The following is a 19,226-nucleotide window of genomic DNA, read 5'->3' on the forward strand; positions in this document are numbered from 1 at the left end:
TAGTTCAACAAAGCCAGGAAATGCGTGTCACACGAAGGAAAAGTAAAGTCGACGAGGTTTGTTTAGGTCAGCGTGTGTACCTGCGTGAGTTTATCCAGTTCTCCCAGCCAGGCTCCAAACATCTTATCCAGATCCTGATCCTCCTTATCGCTGTCCTCCTCTTCCTCCCCTTCTCTGACCTCCACCTCCTCGTCGGACAGCTGGTCCATCTGAGGAGAAGAAAAGAGAAACATACATCACCTGCGAACTCGACTAGTGGACAACGACGATCTTGGATCACAATAGCTTAAAGAAGGTCAACTTGACTCAACGGGGAATAAGATACATGACAATAACATTTGACAGAGTTACTCTATGAGAGAGGTGATTTAAGGCCTAGATAGACCAAAAAGACGCTGGTCAAAGTTTCCCCAAACTTCCTTGGGAAAGGTAACAAAAGAAAAGATTTGGTGAGCAATACCACAAAGCTGAATAAGTGCTGACAGCGCCATCCAGTGGCTGTAAGCATGTACTAGTCACACTACGTTCCCCAGTCAATCTTCATAGCAGCTTAATTGATGGGTATATAAATGATTAAATTGATCAAACTGGCAGAAAATGAAGTAAATGTAGAGGATTGAAGCTGAACAGTAATTTAAGACTTGCTATATTTAATTTGCCTTTTACATGATCCCTCTCAAAACGTTTCCGCTCTGTCTCCACCTGATCTCCACCCAGCAGGCAGTGACCCCAGCACAAAGCGCTATTTCTGGGCTACAGCTTTATCGTCGCCCCTCTCTGCAGGGGAGCCAACACACACATGAGATTAGAGAGCAGGATCGCGCTGAGCCACAAACAAATACATTGAAGAACACGCACACACGGCCGAGGAGTGCGGCGCTACAATTAGATCCTTGTGGATTGGCTGCTCTGTCATTTTCGAGGCCTGAGCACAGGGCCGCCCTGTGTGAGCTTGTGCGACGACAGGAACTCCCCCAGCTGCAGTCTTGTACGACAATTTACTGTTTGCACAACGGCGCCCATTCAAGGTAACGGAAAAGCTGACACCGTCCAAAAAAAAAAGAATTACGGTCGAGTAAGCGTGTCATGTAATAAAGATGGTAAAAGAGGCGATACAAAGTTATACGTGCAAGTAAAAAAGAAAAGTAGACTTCAGATGTATGAAATATAGTGAAATAAACCATAAAAAGCAGAAACTAAGACTAAATAAAAAGCATGATAGAGCAGTTGTTTCCCAGGTTCTATGGAGCCAAGGCACTCCACTCCTTTTACATTAGAAAAATCTGGAACACCCCCAAAATGTCACAAAAAAAAAGAATACTGAAATAATAGTAAGTTTATCTCAATTTAATCACGCATTGATTAACTCGTGTGAAATGTGGGTCTGACTCAACACAAGGCTGCTGACTTAGCCGTGAATGACTCTGTTGTATCAATAGCAACAGGTGGAAGCATTATAGTATTGTTCTGTCACTAGAGGTTGTTGACAAAGATGGACCGAGCTATATTTGTGATTCATTAATAATTTTCAGACATTTTTGGTCAAATTGGATCATTCGAATGAAAATCGCCTACGGCACATGCATGTGCCACAGCACCCAAATTGGAAATCCCCGAAATAGCTACAAAGTAAGAAAATCCCCACTTTGCTTATTGAGGATTTAAAGTTGCAATGTCATACTGTTCTTTTCATGTGGCCTCTCTCTCTCTTTCTTATTTTAGCAAAGAGTGTGGGGGAAAAATTTTGTTGAAGAGTCTTCTTTGCTGCACTGCAGATTTCAATTTAAGACTTGCAATAAGCCACTGTAGCACGTTTCTGTTTGGTGCAAGTTATCATTACATCATAGCTGCATGCAAGCCACTCCAGTCACTCCTTTCCTGCTTAATTCAACTCATAGTCAAATGTATATACAGTACAACAAATCAAACCTGGAGTAAAACAAACACAAGACGTCGGATGGTTAACTGATGTTTAGCCGCACATTCTTGACTCCGGAGCAGGCCAAAAACACAACATTTTCTGTCAAACAGAGCTGAGACAGCAAGTCGTCCTGAAGACCTATACGTGTGTGTGTGTGTGTGTGTGCGCGTGCTTGTGCAAAGTAAACAGCAATTACTATGCTCTAGAAGCCACACTCGTCCTGTCTGACAAACTGAAACCATGCAATCATCCTCCCACCCTTCTTTCCACAACCCCCTCTTCTTTTTTTTTTTTTTTTAAACTATCCAGCACAGTTCCACTCAACACATTTCATATTCTACTCACATTATTGTTTTTTTTTTCTATTTAAATATTTTTTACATTAATTTCTTCATTACTTTGCAATTACACCATTTAAAAAAAAATGGTGTGTGGTTGCAGCAGATATTTGCTTTATACACACACGCAACGACCACTCCTATTCAACTTTCATCCTGTTCATTTGTAAATGACATAACAAGCGGGAACCACGCCAACGAAACTGAAGCAACCTTTCGCTTCAACTTTTCCACACAAATAAGCGGTTTAGATAGGATGGATGGAAACTTGGCAGAAGAATGATTAAGAACAGCAAATTGTACAATCCTAAAAGCGCGCCACTGAAGTTGTTCCACTCCAGATCTGCAGGTGGTGGTAGTGAACATTCCACTTTTTCATTACAGGTCCCAGAATGGCCTGGCAGCGTATCACGCCGACCTCACTTATCCAGTCTGGCCTGGGCTCCATTACAAACAGGCACCAATGAAATTGGGTGGGATTGGGGGCGGGATCAACTGAACTGGACAGCTTCCATTGCACACTAGTATGCGGGGTTCTGCCAGGGCCGGGTCAAGGCAGGGGCATGAGGGGGCCTCGCCCACTCAAATAAATGTTGTGCCCCCCCCAAACTAAGTCACCCAAAATATATTATACAGTAATCCTTCGTCACTTCATGGTTCGAGTTTTGCGGCCTCAGTGCATCGCGGGTTTTCACAGAGTATTCATCAAAAAATTAAAATTAAAAATACAGCCATATCGGCAGTCATATATAAGATGTGTTGTTTCAAAGAGATGAGTTGACTCAAACAGCACTTTTGAACAATATTCGGTTCAGAAACTCATAACGTTGTTCAAATGTGTCGTTCAGTTAGTCAGAGTCGAGCCGGATAAGCCGATAGTAAACGGCTGTGTTCAGAAGTTGTGAGCGGAGCGCGCTCAGTCGCCCGGTAAGCATGACAACGACGACAAAACATCGACAAATAAAATGTGAAAGTGTTTCTTTGTTTTGTCTTAAGTTTGTCTTAAAACAGCTTCCTTTAACTAGAATCCCGCGTTGCATTTCATCATCCAAAGGACTTTGTTGATGTTATTGTGCAAAGAGAAAGTTAAGCCATGATTACCTCCGGCGACCGTGCTGCTTCTTCGGGAAGAAGACGGCAACAAAGAAGAAAGGGGAAACGAAAAAGAAATGACACTTTCACTTTGCACAATGACAACGTCAAGCGTGTTCCAACACACCTGATACAAATGATCAGCTCATCAGCAAGCGAGCATAACGATCCTCATCATTTGAATCAGGTGTGTTGAAAGTTGGAAAACAGGGTAGCATATAAAACAGGCTGGATAGGGGCTCACAAAGACTGGACTGGAGACCCCCGATTATAAGATTTACTTATTTGGGCTTTTATTTAGCGGAGTATTGATTAGAATAGTTGGAAAAATAAACTTTCATGGGCCAAGCTACCTATTTTTCATGACAAAAATCTCAAGGGTAACCAGCAAAGTGAATGCTGTACTGAAATCATGATCTTGTCTACTCTAAATTTAGTCACAAATGTACGTAGTGTGAAATCTGGACTTGTTTATTGAATAAAAATCTGATATATTTTCAGGGTGAAGAAGATGACAATGAGTTAATACTTCATTTAAGTCTGCCACCACATGTAGTACAGTACGTAATTGTATGACTTGTGTTAATATTTGTTTGATTGCATTTTTTTAACAGAGCCCAAGTACTTTCTATTTGTCTTTTATCAAAGATGTTTTATTGATCAAGGCCAATGTTCAATATCTTTAAGAATTGCAAAAGACTATTGCACTTAATAAGGATGTACTTGAATTATTATTTGTTCTAAAAGCACTATAGCAGTAGCATTTAAAAAAACAACACCAGCAACACTATCATATAGGAAAATATATAATCGGGAAAAGTCCATTGTGTTTTGTGACAGGCGCAGGCGAGAGGGTTAATAAGACTTCAACCTGGCACGCTTTCAACACTTTACACTGCAACAGGCAGGAAGTGGTCCTCACCTCCAGGCCGTGAGCTTTGACATTTCACACAGAGTTAATTACGGACTTTGATAGCAGCTGTTCTGTAGCAGAAGGAAACTGACAGATGCTCATACAGTGTTACTGGATATATTTTTAGGCCAGAGAGAAGGCAGGACTCCAACATCTGTAGACGCATGCATCTGGACCAGGCGGCTTCTAGCTGCCCGCAGCATAGCATAGCGCAAAGCCTGACCCGGCCGGCCTCATGGTGCCACAACTAAACCGAAAAAGCTTTTGAAGTCCCTTCAGTATGCTCGACGATCTGCTCCCACCGCTCTATATCAGGCCATCACGCCCATGCCATATTTTTAGGTTTGCCGGGTGGGATTTTTGGAGTGGGGCCATAATGCAAGTTTAGAGAATAATCAAGGGAATACAGACAGTTTAAATGGATGCAAACCCAAAAGTTAACCTTAAATGAAAGCACATGCTTCCCTTAACCCATTAAGGCCTAAAGCGCCTTTCGCAACAGCTCCCCAAAACCTAAGGTCGCCTTTGGAATTACCCTTGAAAACCTGAAGTTCTCCCAGAAATTCAACACTTACAAAATGATTAATATCTCAGCCCCTGTAGATGACAGAAACATGACTCCAAAAGAATTAAAGAGCTTAGACATGTGGCTTTCACACAGGCAAAATTTATTATTATTTAGTGTTTCGATCGAAGATGTAAAAATAACGTGTCAGTGCAAGAGAAGCACTATCTTAATTCTAAAAACTATCCTCTATTCTGTTACAAAGACGTCAATATCGTAATTGTCTACAAACCATATCATATCACGTTCGACTGGTTCCATTGGTCGTGCACGTCGTCTACATATCACTGCCGTTACTTACTTTAATCAGAGCGACCCACGGCATCCGCCATTAGCCTACCTACGGCTCGAAAAAATTCCACGACATCCTCCGTGGTCTCGCGACACCGTCACGTGTATATTCTGATTGATTAAATTGGCTAAGAGACGGAGAATTTAATTAAAAAAGGACGGTGACGTATCCGCTCCCGAGTTTGAAAGGTAGAAACACGCAACAGCGCTCCCGGCTCTAGTGGTAGAAACGCGGTTATGCGCTCCCGGGCTTAATTGGTTAAAGACCATTTTGTGCCTTGTTCTTGCGGCTATTTTAATTCTTACATTTTCATCAATTAGTTGTACAAATATATTTATCACAAATGTTGTCCTTTGTCAATAAACATCATCTTAGATTCAATGACATTGCCTTTTTCAGACAGGGACCCTGCAAAATTTCTGAATCAATGCCATAACAGAAAATCCAGCACTATCTGCCTGTGCCTTTTCAAAAGAATGGGGGATTCTTTGGAGATTATTTCCAGAGCTGTGTCAGCTTTCATATAGCACCCCACTATCAGATATATAAAATACTTGTTGGTTACGTGGCTCTGATATCACCTCTGAAACTGTCAAAAGGCTTTTATCGCCACTACGTGTGGGCACCTTTCACACAGACTAGCGACTCAGAGAATGCCATCTTGGATGGGAAGTCGTACCTACTACGACTGGCTCTGATACCATGTCGGACTGAGACAACGTGATTATCTTTGTAAAGGGAGTATCTCTACTCCCTTTCACACTACTTGTAAAAGCTGGTATTGTTTTTTACTGTCTTGCTGTACAATTGGAACTAACATGGAATGCAGAGGACAAATTGATTTCTTTTTTTACTTCAAGTAATTATTAGATTGTACAAAGCTCTTTCACTTTGGGTTTTCCCGAAATCAGAGGCTTTGCAGTAGAGCCAGAGTTAATTTGACTTTAAGAAGGAACTCATAAGCGGCACATGTCTGTGTGTATCCACCCAACTGAGGCTAATTCTTGCAAACATATATAGATGACATGAATGAATTAATGAATTCTTTATTACAAACGTGTGGAAATGACATAAGAACAACTAAACCGACAACATTAAACTGACATGAAATATAATTGGATTGTACATATTTGAAAAGGAGGAGGAAGAAGTAAAACGTATTTACTGCTACTCCTTCCTTATAACCCTATTTTTTTAACAGTACTATAGTAAATTAATAATAATTAGTAATATATATGTATATATTTTTTTTCTTCTTCTAGGTTTTAAAGCATGCGGCTTATATAAAGGTGTGGCTATTCTGTGGATTTTTGGCTATTTCGGAATTACATTTAATATAAAATACAATTGCCATGAACAGGATGTGAGTGCAGGTGGAGGAGTTCAACAGGCGAGGGCGCTATGCACAAGGTTATGAATTATGTGGTATGTGGAAGTAGAGTTGATAAACTGGAGTGGCAGCAGGCAGTGAAATGAAGATAAGTACTTTATTTTCTCTTGGTTCTGTTTTGTTTGAATCAGCAAAGTTGCTGCTGTGTTAAAAGGCACTGTTAGAATAGAATCTGTTCAGGTACATACATGTACATTTACAGTTCTAAATCGTTCTGTAAATGCAGTAAATATCTTTTTTTTTCAACATAGATAGGTGCAGCTTATATAAAGATGCGGTTTAAAATCCGTAAAATACGGCATGTATTTGCAGATTTATTTTGAGCTGGAATTAACAATTATTTTAATACTCAATTCATTTGTCGATTGTTTTTTTTTCAATTAATTGATTAATCAAATTTAAAAGGATATTGTAATTTCCGTCCCTTTATTCAATAAACATCAAGTGTTTGCTCTTCAAATGTCATCTTAAATTTGTTGTTTTAAAGCCTTTAAACATTTTGTAGACGATAAACGCACGGCGAAAAGGTACCCCTGCTACAAATGGAGGGTGATAAACGGACCGGGAATCCATCCATCCATCCATTATCCATACCACTTCTCCTCACAAGGGTCACGGGCTTGCTGGAGCCTATCGCAGCTGTCTTTGGGCAGTAGGCGGGGGACACCCGAATTAGTAGCCAGCCAATCGCAGAGAAAAACAAACACCCGCACTCACAATCATACCTGGGGACGATTTAGAGTGTCCAATCAATTTACCATGCATGTTTTTGGAATGTGGGATGAAACCGGAGTACCCGGAGAAAACCCACGCAGGCACGGGAAGAACATGCAAGCTCCATACAGGGAGGCCGGAGCCGGGATCGAACCCATGACCTCTGAACTGTGAGGCGGACGTGCTAACCCGTCGACCACTGTGCCGCCCGCACCGGGAATCTTTTGTAAAATGCCCAGCCCTGATAAGTATTCTGCCCTCATATTTTGGAAAAGATCATGTGTTTGTATTTATTTTTAAACTGGATGATATTTATACATTGTTTCACCAGCACACTCAGTCTGGGCCACAGTGTCACTCCCTCGTTTTTGTTATTGCAGTTCTGCATTTTCGGACCCTAAAATTTGCCATCTCTTTTTCATTGATTTAATTTTTCTTCATAATTACAATATGTATTACATTTACTATTATTATGAAAACCTGATGTGCTAGAAAAAAACAAGGGCAAATTCAGAATCAGTACAACAAATTAGTCTAGAAATGTTAACTTACATCTCTCATGAATATGGTTAGTAGAAATGTGTTATAACTGTTTTCAACAAAAAGGGATGGGAGTTTTAAACTTTGGCTATCCCTACAGCTGCCTTCCTGGCTTCTAATTGATAATTGTTATACTGTACAATTTCGCCACTACGTCACAAAAGGGCCTTGACGGATTCGTGATAGTGGTGTTGTGATTTAACGGACCTGTATCAGAGAAAACAATGGAAGGGGAGCAGTAGAAGCAGAGGAAATGAAAGCCTGTGGATCCATCAACAATGATATCACTACCCTTGAGACTGAGCATGGGAGGATGACATCATTTCCTCTTCCTCCTTTGCCCTGCTTCTTACTCAATGCGAGGAGGGGAGATAAATCCAGAGGGAGGCAAGGAGAGACAAGCAGATCCCTCACTTCCGCACACTCCTCTAGCTAAGATCGATGCCTGGAGCTTTTTCCTCCTGCGTTATCATTCTGATTGCTCAGCAAGTCCTTGCACAATCACACACACTAGCGCACTTAACAAGACACTAGCATGGATGTTTGTATCCATGCCGTATTTGTTGCCCAAATTACCACCTATTGTGTTTGTGAGACTGATCTCATGGGTGCTGAGCTGCTATGTAACATGAAACAAAACAAGATGCATGTGCCAGGTTTCGGCCTGCTATTTTGGCTGCGGCAGAAAAAAAAAAAAAAAAAAAAAAAAAGGCGGCGGTGAGGACGTAAAATGATGGGCCCGCTGACAAAGTGTTGACTCCACAAAGCATTCTCCTTCTTGTGTGGCCTTTGTTAGCATGCATAGCTAAATTTGGTTGGCAGGGACTACATAATTAGATATGCATGGCAGTGGACATCGGACATCATCAGGATTTTTGCATTTGTACATGCATTCCATGTACAATTGGATTAAAGCAAAACAATTGTATCTCAAATCGTCATTGTATGAATGGAAATGCCATTAAACCTTTCCAAACCCCTAAAAAATGAGACCAACAAATATGTTTATAATGTGTTTTTGATCTGGAAAAATAGCACTCTGCAGAATTGTACATTATAAAAACATGCACTTAAATAACACTTCAATAGAATGAAAAGAATGACTTCATGCATTAAATCATTGGGCAGTAGGATGTGTTGGGTGTGTGCACCTTGCCCAGGCCAGTATAATACATCCCGACATATTACTCTAAGCATTGTTGCATTGTTTGTCAGCTCATGTTGCTGATCTTGAGCAAAGCTGAAAAATTAAACTAAAGATTTGCACTGTAATGTGTATTTTCTTTTTGTTAAAATTGATGTTCTAAACTTCCTGTCGAAAAGAAAAAAACAGTTCAGTGGCCACTGAGAAACCGCAGAATGCAGGTGAATGCCACTAGATTTGGTTACTCGTATTAATTCAAAAACAACCGTTTTTTGTGATTTTTCTTTGATATATACAGTCTTGGTCTTTATTCTCAGTGTCGATACTCTCTAGTCTCAATAATGTCTTTGTCTCGGTTGGTGTGGCCTTCTTGACTACAACACTAGTATTGATACCAGGATTGAAAATTTCCTCACACAGAGGCGCTGTCTGGCCTATGTTACGGCTCTGATGTCACGTTCAAAGCCGCCAAATTGATTTGTCATCCTCAACCCCAATTCTGTTTTGGTACCTTTGACACAGAACAGAGTCATGAGAAAAAGCTGTCTTTTATGGGAAGTGTGATAGAGGCTACAGTTGCTATGACTGTTATGGCTCTAATGCTATCGCCAAAGCCCTAAAATTGCCAGATCAACTTTGTTCTTGCCATTCAGTGTCGGTACCTAAAAAAAATATAGTCAAGGAGGCAAATAACCGGAGCTGATATCAATTTGCAATGAAAGGGAAAATATTGGTGTCAAAATGAAAAAAAAGCCAACTCTTAACTTTGTTGAAATGACTGTTGTTAAAATGTTTGTTAAAATAACTTTTCAAATGTTCAACATGTTGATGGTTTTTCTTTAAAGTGTAGACAAAAAAGACAACAGACAGCTTTGTTTTAAAAACCTAACAGTGCAGGGAGCTCCTCGGGTCATCAGTATGTCTTAAGTTAAATGAAAACCTAAACTAAGTAAAGTATAAATTGTAGCAGCCGTAACTTTTCTACAGCAAAATGTCAAGATAATCAAAATGTTAAACTTTCACTTATTTTTGTTTTAATTTCAAACAAAAACAAAAAGTGCAGTGAGTTTCCTGTTCCCAGTGTCACCAGCATCTCATACAGGTAAGTCATTTAAATTTATAAACAAATGAATGAAAAACTCCCTGAAGTTAATCCAGTTTTACAATCATCTGTTATGGGCCTTCATATATATATATTTTTTAAAACGATATTCATCAAAATGTCAAATAACGGCACAGATAATCGACACTGCCGATAATCGGTCTAATATCATGTGGCCTCGATAGGCAATGGTTTTGGGGTTGCGTCAGTTCTTTGCAGATTTTCACTATTTGTGGCGGGGTTCAGTCCCTATCCCTCACAAATATAACAAATGTCTTTGGGAATGTCAGCACAATTGCATTCCGTGATTGACTTCCCGCCAGATTTTTATGAATAAAAATCGATATTTAAAAGTGTCGGCAAAGAATTTCTTTACCGAGTCATGTTATTATTGATTATTACATCACGTATTAATCATATACGTTCGCGTTAGCTTGTGAATAACACGGGCGAGCATTAGCTGGTCACTTGGTTAGACACACGACACGGTTTTCACTAGTCAATATGTGGACATTCTGTACTTTGTCCTCGATCGTTTGTTCATGTTGGAATATATTTGCTTTGTACAAAGTAGAGCTGTGCCACATACTGTTTCTTCATCATTCTACATCCGTGCACAATATTTATATTGCAGTAGTCATCGCATCGTCAGTTTTACAGCGTTACTACAATCGTCAAGGGTATCTAATAGAGTTGCGCGGTTAAGATTGTACCTTGTTTTCAAAGACAGTACATCTTGTTACGTTTCCCCCCCCAGAACGGGTGTGTACACTTTCTGCAAATAAGAGGCTAAACGTTCTTACTTCAAGTTGTTTGTCACTCCCAGCTGTAATATACTGTAAAACATGGCGAAAGTGAGATGCAGCACACAATCATACTTTTGGAGCTTGGAGGAAACCGACTCTTTCATTACTGTGGTGAGTGACATGAATATAATGCGTTTTATTGACACTCAAAAGTAAGAAGGAAAAATTAATTCTATTTGCGTCATGACCTTATCGGTACGTTTCTGTTACTGTGTGCTCACGCGTGTAGACGGGTTATTCCAAATGTTTCAGAAACCGGGATTTCGACCTTAACCTTATTTTGTCACATCTGTTAAATTTGTTTGATGCCTGCATCTGGAGCATTCAACCTCATTCACTCATTAAATAAACTACTTATTTGTTGGGTGAATTTGAACTTAAAAATGAAGATGGGATGGTAACTGTTATATTCAAGAGAACACTCAAAGTAGTTTGCTCAGCATGTTAGCCCTCAAAAGTGCGTCAGAGTGTGCTTGTGGAAAACACTGGCGAATGCTACAATTAGGTGGTTTTAGAGCAAGGAGGATCAAAATACTACTTAGTACAGTGAGCCTTGTACTTCCTGACTTTGTAATTGTGACCTTTTGTTGGCAGTCGAGGCTACACCATTTGGTCTACTTGGAACAGCGGTTGAAGATATTTTCAATGGCTAGTTCCAACAGAAAAAGCCAAACACGTGATCTTAATGGATAACACAAAACAAAGAGACGAGAATGTTATGCTGCCCCTCAAATACAAATAGACTCGACTTCAATTGAATTTCATCTTAGCCAAACGCATGAGGCTCCTCCTGTAAAATGAAAAAAAAAAACATGCAAACACACCCTTGAACCTCAAACAAGCAACCCGTGTACATACAGTGTGTATTTTTAAGCATTCTGGCTGACATGGGAGTACACGCACACACAAAATTGAGGCGTACATCACGTTTACATTTCAGCTCCAAACTCATTTGTCCACAAGATTTCCAAAACGCAGACAGACGACATAGTTGTGAACATAATGTATTGTATCCATTGTGTTGTGGTTGAAAGTGTACAATTCAGTTATGACAAAATGATTGATGTTAAATGTGACAGCGATGAATTGCAATTACACACAACCGCACTATATAGTTTATCTCAAATTAACTCATTTAATCCCAAAGACATTTATATGTCTTTTCACAGTCTTGCCATTTAATCCTAGGAATGCATTTATATATTTTTTCCATTTTTTTTCAAACGTTTGGGTAAAAGAGGGACTAAAAATGTCTGGTACTGATTAATCATGAATGACTGCTAATTAATATTAAGGGATGTGTATCTGACTACATTTCCTTGATTAGCAATATGGAAAATGGACTAAGATTTCATCTTTTTTAATGGTTATTTGTACAGTAGCAGGTTTGCAAAGATGTAGCTCAACTTCCCACAGTTGACATTATGTTGTTCTTTAGAGAGCAAACTAGTTGAGACTGAATCAACAGCACCTCTGCTGGCTGTAACCCAGTAGTGTTTCATTTAAGCATCACCTAATTGTAATCGTGAAAGCAAAGCTCCTTTTGAAAATTTCAAGTTACGTTTCTTTACAATGGTGTATTTGCAAGATGATTAATACACTTAAGTGTCTTTTTTACGCCTCCCAAATGCTTCACTGCCATCATGATAGCATGCTCCAGTCACCTGACAGGCTATTTACAATGTGGGAAGTTTAAAATCGAACTATCACAGCCACTTTTGGGACACGAGTTTGGAGTCTTGATCATGCTTCCGTCAGCTGATGAGTCAAATGATTCCCTTCCATGCACTCAAATCCCATTCATGCCGCTTTGCTGCTTTACATGCTGCCTTAAATCAATGTTCACGTCTGTTGTTTTTTTGCATGATCTATTCTGTACCCCGAGGGGAAGGGAAGGGAGTTTAAAACTGGCTGATGCTCACATAGTAGAGACAGGAGAGGCAAGGCAAAGCAAGGCAAGCCAGCTTTATTTATATAGCATACAGCAAGTCCTCGATTTACGAACGAGTGGCGATATAACCCGAATTTTCGCGTATGTCAGATTTCACCGTTAAAGTCGAAATTTACATCAAAATAGTATCAGAAAAATTGAAAAAACATCCAAATAAAAGCATAAGATGCTCTACTTACCATTAGTGATAAGAGGTGGATGGGGAAGGAGGAGGCTGGGGGCGAAATAGGCAAAGAAACTGCCAGCGCAAAATATAGACATGATCGGGACATTCTGTGTATGCTCAACCACAAGGAATCCTGAATATCAAGGTTTTTATTGACAACAAGCGGAAATGACGTCCTTTTGAGTCACGATGCCGTGCGTCGCCTGTTCACAGTGGCTAATTCAAATGCCGGAGCAACTCTGTACGCTCATTCAAGTAAACGGGTTATTCCAAATGTTTCAGAAATCGGAATTTTGACCTCAACCCGAATATTGACTGCATGTAAACAGAGTCCCTGTGGTGCTGGGGGAAAAAATGGCGGAAGAGCCACGGGCGTCACATAATTAAAAATACAACCGAATACACTCAATATAACAATTTAACCAGCAGGTGATGGCGTGGCGTAGGGCACTTGGCGCTCATTACCTTTTTTTCTCTTGCAAGGCCAGCTTCTGCAACAGCACAGCTTGGACCAATCCAGTCAGCCTGCAGACAAACACACAGAAGAGAGGGGGATTATTAATATTATGTGATCATATTTCTTTTGTAGGACACCACAGCAGTCTGTCAAGTCTAGTGGCTGAAGGGCATTTCTTCTGACAGCTGGCTTTGGAATTTTATAGGCCAGTACATAAATATTCATAAGGGGAAAAAAAAAAAGATCTACTAGGTTTCCCATTCAAATAAAGTGAGAATGTAGCAGATATACATTTTGCTCAACACCTCTCTTCAAGCAGCTGTCCACACAACAAATGCATAGTCAGCAGGTGGCACTAGTGTGTGTCCGTGTGCTCCCTTCATGCTGCGCCGACTGGATGTGAGTCACCTAAAAATAACCAACAACATTAATGGCTCTCTGTATGTAACGTCATTGTGCAAACAAAGCAAGGCGGGTCATACAAAAGTAAATGTTTGATAAATGTCAACGGATGGAGCGACTCCAATGGGCACTCTGACGAAGGGTGGCATGACCCGGGGCATGATTGAGGGAGTGGCTCCGAGTCAGATAAGGTCCACCGCGGAACGACAACAGCAAGGTCAACCTCAGTGTATCCCACTGGGTATCCTCCATTTTTTCAGCGACACACCACATTGAAAAGGAAAGCCAACCAACAACCGTGTTTTATGACACCGTGTTTAGAATACAGAAGAATAAGAAGTAATACAGCCTTAGACCACACCTCCCCGATTGAATTTGTACCGGAGATGGCACCAACTCATCTATGTGAAAAACCTGATAATGATTTCTGATAATATTAATTATCATTAATATTAATTAAACAAAAAGTCGTTGGTGGTGTAGTGTTACTTTGCTTGACTTCGGTGCAGGCAGCATAGGCTCAATTCCCAATCAGTGACGTGAACGTGAGTGTGAATAATTGTCCGTGTCCATATCCTATGAGCCCTGCGACTGACTGGCGACCAATTCAGAGTGGAGTCCACCTTTTGCCCAAATTCAGCTAGGATGGGGTCTAGCACCCTGCAACCGTGACCGGGATGGATGTAGGGATTTAACAAGGTAGTAAACTATCGATGCAAAACACTATTTCTATAAAACTTTGCAAATGTTTACATTTTCAAAAGATTGCGTCAACAACTTTCCTTGGAAGTCGCAATTTCAGTTTTTAGAAATGGCCCGCGGGCTACTCATGTGGTCCTTGGGAGGGCTACGTGATGGTTGTGGGCACGTTGGTGACCCAGTCCTAATCAGGAGTTAAGAATGGAAAGAAGAGGTGCCACTTAGCTTCCTGTGCCACCCCAAGGAGCCGCCCTGTGAGCAAGGTAATCCTGCAAAAGTTTAGGGGGCACTTCGGCTTTTGCAACCAGTCTTTCACCATCACTTCCGAAGGATGTGTCTAGTTATAGCCAATGTAAAAAAATGTGGATTTCCCCTCAAGGGGCTAATAAAGGCTTCCTCTAAACTAAGAGAAATACACCCGTGGCAAATTATAGATGTTTCCCTGGCTGAGATCCAGGCCCACGTAACCCCCATAGTTCAGTCGGATTGAAGAGTTTAAATAACCTGTGTGCAAGACACAACAGCAGCCTGATATTTGGATTGGTTCTAATCTTGTATGCTTAGTTTTTGGCAGATCCCGTCAACAAACGGTGGGTGAATAACTGAGGGCAGGTTGGGTAAAAATCAGAAGGCACACCTTTAACTGAGTTTCCAATACAAAGATGGTTTACTCCGAGCTCCATCTGGATGAGCTAGCACCACTAATGAAGACAACAGAAGCATTTCCTAGCTTGACATTTCCTTCCGGATGAGCCAGAACCGCTGTCAAGTAGTCCCTGCAAAACTTTGCTTCGCCATGGCCTCCCATAACTTCTTACATCTGTTTTTCTAACTTCTACAACCAATAAAGTTTCTGTTCACAGTTGGCTGAAACAAGCCACCCCCTACTTGTCTTCCAGAAAAGGCATTGATGGTACAAATCCAGGCAGCTGCCTCTAGCGTTAAGGCTTTGAAAACAACCCTCTCGGATTCCATGTCGCCAACCTTCCCTCGGACCCTCGATGGAATTCCCTCAGAAAAGGAGAGTGTAGGATCCTCCGTGTGACAGAAAACATCTCTACCCCCGAAGTCAAAAGCCTCAGGACTGGGCTGCAAGCCTTTGATCAGTTTCCAGCTCGTTATTTGCTGACTCAGCAGAAATCAGTTATGCTTCATTGAACCGTCACAACTCATTTTGTCAAAATGTCATCCGGACCGACTCAGTCGTAAAATTGTTTCTGACCTTTTCTTTCCTCATTTTTTTGGGGTCCATACACGAATGGAGGTGATATAATGCGTCACATCAACCATAAGTCAGCAACACAGACTGCTATTATACAACACACACACAAACAAGGATTGCCTAAAATGATTAGGCCGATCACAGCAGCTTTCCACCGATTGTGAGTGAGTGATCCTAACGGTCAAAGTAGTAAAATGCACCATACACGAGTCAACACTACTTGACAACTGATTGTGCTACATGGTAGGGCTGTGCACTTAATCGAAATTCAATTACGATTTCGATTATTACAGTCCACGATTACAAAATTGGCATAATTGTATAAAAACGATTATTAATACTAATTTTGAGTTGTTTTGAGGCATGCGCACACGTGTTTTACAATGATGTTATGATACACCAAAGCAAGAAAACACCGAGTTAGATTTGGCATCGTCCGCAATCAGCACGAGGGATTTATTTTAAATAACATATCTTATGCAAATATACACTACTTTTACTAGCACAAAAATAGAAACTATGCTAAACATTATTACTGTGACTTAAGTTAAGTTTCTTGTGTAGTCTATAATATGAAGTGAAATTTTTTGTCTTCATTTTTGTTTCAAATTGCTTACGTACTATTATGTAACAGTCAACATTTAAATTAGTTTGACCCAATCAGCATATAAAATTTATAATTGATCAGAAGCAAATTACTTAAACTTTGCTTACTATGTGTAAATGTTACTTTAAAAACAAAACAAAAAAGGCTCCAGACAAAGGTCTAAATGTATAGATGAATAGCATCTGTACTATTCTGTCAAAATTGGCATTTTACGCCAAGCATTTGCACTTAAAATTTTTTCTTTAAATAATTAATTCAATAAATGTTGTTGGGTCCAAGACGAACTTAAATTATTGTAGCGTTTCAAAGAATTTTGTCTTAATATTTTGTACATGTTTTAACCTGTTCTTGTTTTGTAGCAAAAAATAATTGTTTGAATAATCGTAATTTCAACTATCACCAAAATAATCGTGATTAATATTTTTTTCGAGCAGCCCTACTACATGGGCTCCTTTTGGAGTCTAGTTTCAGTCTTAGGAGTCTAGTTTCAGTATTAGCACTGTGTTTGTGACACCTTCACAATGCTTCCTAAAAAAATCATGAGTCATAGTTACAAGAAAACATTTGGAAGAATTGGCTAATCCCTCTACAAATCTGCTGATAGTTGCACATTTGCTCTTTTTGTGGGGGACGGTCAAATGACTTCTATGCCAAAGTTATGGTTGCCTGTTGTCTCGTTACATTTATACTTGAATGTTTAAAATGAACTTCTCAGGGTTCTTAGCGAACAGGTTGATTTGCTGAACTTTGCTGAATACATTGTGAGGTCTCATATCATTAGCTGTGAACATCTTGAAATTATTTTGTTTTTTCCCATCATTTCATCTGGATGCGATTAGATGTGTTCTTTTCAAGGCTAAACAACTTCTTTGCTAACTTGGCTTAGTATACACACTGCTGAAGGGTAAAAGCTCAAATTTGTGCTTTTGGTTTTTGTCACATAGCAGAAAATTCGTTCCTTGATGGCTTCTATTTTGCTGTTGAACAGAAAGTGATATGAACAACATTTTTTTCCACACCTAAACAAACAAGCGGTGTCACAGTTTCCTTAATAATGAATCATAATAATTTATTTTATCTGTGTATTCCAGGTCTCAAATTATTTCACAGTTCAAATAGGCTATTCAGTGCAGTCAGATACAACATACAGTGCGTGTTCTGCAACATATTGGAACTAGTAGGTGCCAATTTTAGCCAAAGCAGAAATTTGAAGAAAATCATGACAGAAAAAAAGAGGCACATTTAAGAAAAAAGATTTCTGCATGTGGACTTTAACACACTTCATTAAAAAAAAAAACATATTTACCCAAATAATTTAAAAAAGCACCACAACAGCAAATATTTTGAAAGATTTAAGTGAAAAGCAATACATGGTGCTATGATCAGCACAGCCACACTGGGATCTTGTCCATTTTTTCCTAAATGCATAGAAAAAAAGACAAAAATACCCGTGTTTATATAGACTTGGCTTTCGTTTCAACACAAAAGAGTTACAGAGGAATCAGAATTAAGGAGAAAGTGTGTCATCTGCAAAACTAAAATGACGCATCTGCAAAGAAATGACGACTTTGTGGATCTAAGAAGTCATCTGTCTGGTGGTAGTGGTGTTCACTGACCAGCACATAGGTGGGAAATATGAGTTCCATTGAGCCTGGGGGATACACACAGTGAGTGAGTGTGCACGTGTGAGTGTTGCGTGTAACTGAGAAGCTTGAGCACAGAGGTGGTAGACGTCCCCTCCCCCGGCCACAGCCCCGGCCTTATTCAGGCTAGCAAGGAGACAGTTTAGTCTTCAGGTAGCCGTAGGCCGCGGCAATCAAACCCACGGCCTGCAAATATTGATTCGTCAATGCATTGCAATACTTCCCCTCGCAATTCAATATCAGTTCAGCAACCTCCCTCCACAATGCAATATCAATTCAGCAAATCTTCTGAATCCACTAACCTGCTGGTAAGTGGGGGACCCTTTGCATTTGATTCGCGATGTATGGACAGAAGCCGCGTTCGACCAAACAACAGAAACGAGCAGCAGCAGCCTGAAGCAAGCGTCTTCAATTTTTCTCTCCGCCGATTTCAACGTGTGTGTGTGTGTGCGTGTGCTGAATGTGTATGTACTGAAAATCTGGTTGAACAAAAAAGATAAGGATAATCCACAAATGACTTTAAACTGCGAAGCCATGACACACGATAGACTGTTGGATAAACATGTATACAAAATATTACAAACGTTAGTTTTGTACTGATGTACTGTATATTGTGAAATCAGAAGTAAAGTTTGTTGACTCGTCATAAAACATGAAACGCTAATAACTGAACTACATATTGTCTTGTGTATTATGTTCATATGTGGCCCGTGGGCCGCCGGTTGTTTAACCTTGCATAAGATGAAAATGTGAGGAAACATGTTTTTTGCTCTGTGTTAGAGGCCACGTGGAAAATTTTCACCCACAAAATGCTCCAATAACGAAACCCTCTTACAACTCCAAGTTCATGAAAGTGGTTTGAGGGTTGGATTTGCAGTCAGTGACACCCAAGCCAAATATCTCAGTCTCACAGGATGAATTTCCACTCTAGCCCACGTTGGCCAAAAACGACATCTGGGACAGAGCCTACCCAGGACGCACAAGACAAACGTGGGAACAAATAGAGATGGAATGTGTATTAAATGTGTTTATTTTTCTTTGCTGCGTCCTCCGAGTATACTGCTACTGGAGCTTGCACACAAACACTAACAGTGAGTTATGGAGATAATGATTTAATGAGAGTGCAGATGATGACGTGGGGTCTGACTCAGCTAAACACCGTGAGATTGCCTCCAGTTCCAACAAGTTCTAAAGACTCACCAGCGCACACCACTTTTCAGAGAAACAACCTGATCTTAAGCTAATGTTAACGAGGCTTCCAG

General features: G+C 40.2%; 1 protein-coding gene across 2 annotated transcripts in view; it reads right to left on the bottom strand.

Annotated features, from left to right (window-relative positions):
* The window catches only part of raph1a (Ras association (RalGDS/AF-6) and pleckstrin homology domains 1a), a 53,786-nt gene that overhangs the window by 22,439 nt on the left and 12,121 nt on the right, over positions 1–19,226 (bottom strand). For both annotated transcript variants that reach the window (XM_086051892.1, XM_086051891.1), the window contains exons 2-3: positions 13,400–13,459; positions 81–209 (exon numbers count right to left, since the gene is read on the bottom strand). In XM_086051892.1, coding sequence (XP_085908018.1) covers positions 81–209 — 129 coding nt within the window. In that variant the 5' untranslated portion in view covers positions 13,400–13,459. The remainder of the gene's footprint in view (positions 1–80; positions 210–13,399; positions 13,460–19,226) is intronic.

This window comes from Filicampus tigris, chromosome 14 (genome assembly GCF_054856515.1).
Source record: "Filicampus tigris isolate MCC_2025a chromosome 14, RoL_Ftig_1.0, whole genome shotgun sequence".
Classification (NCBI taxonomy): domain Eukaryota; kingdom Metazoa; phylum Chordata; class Actinopteri; order Syngnathiformes; family Syngnathidae; genus Filicampus; species Filicampus tigris.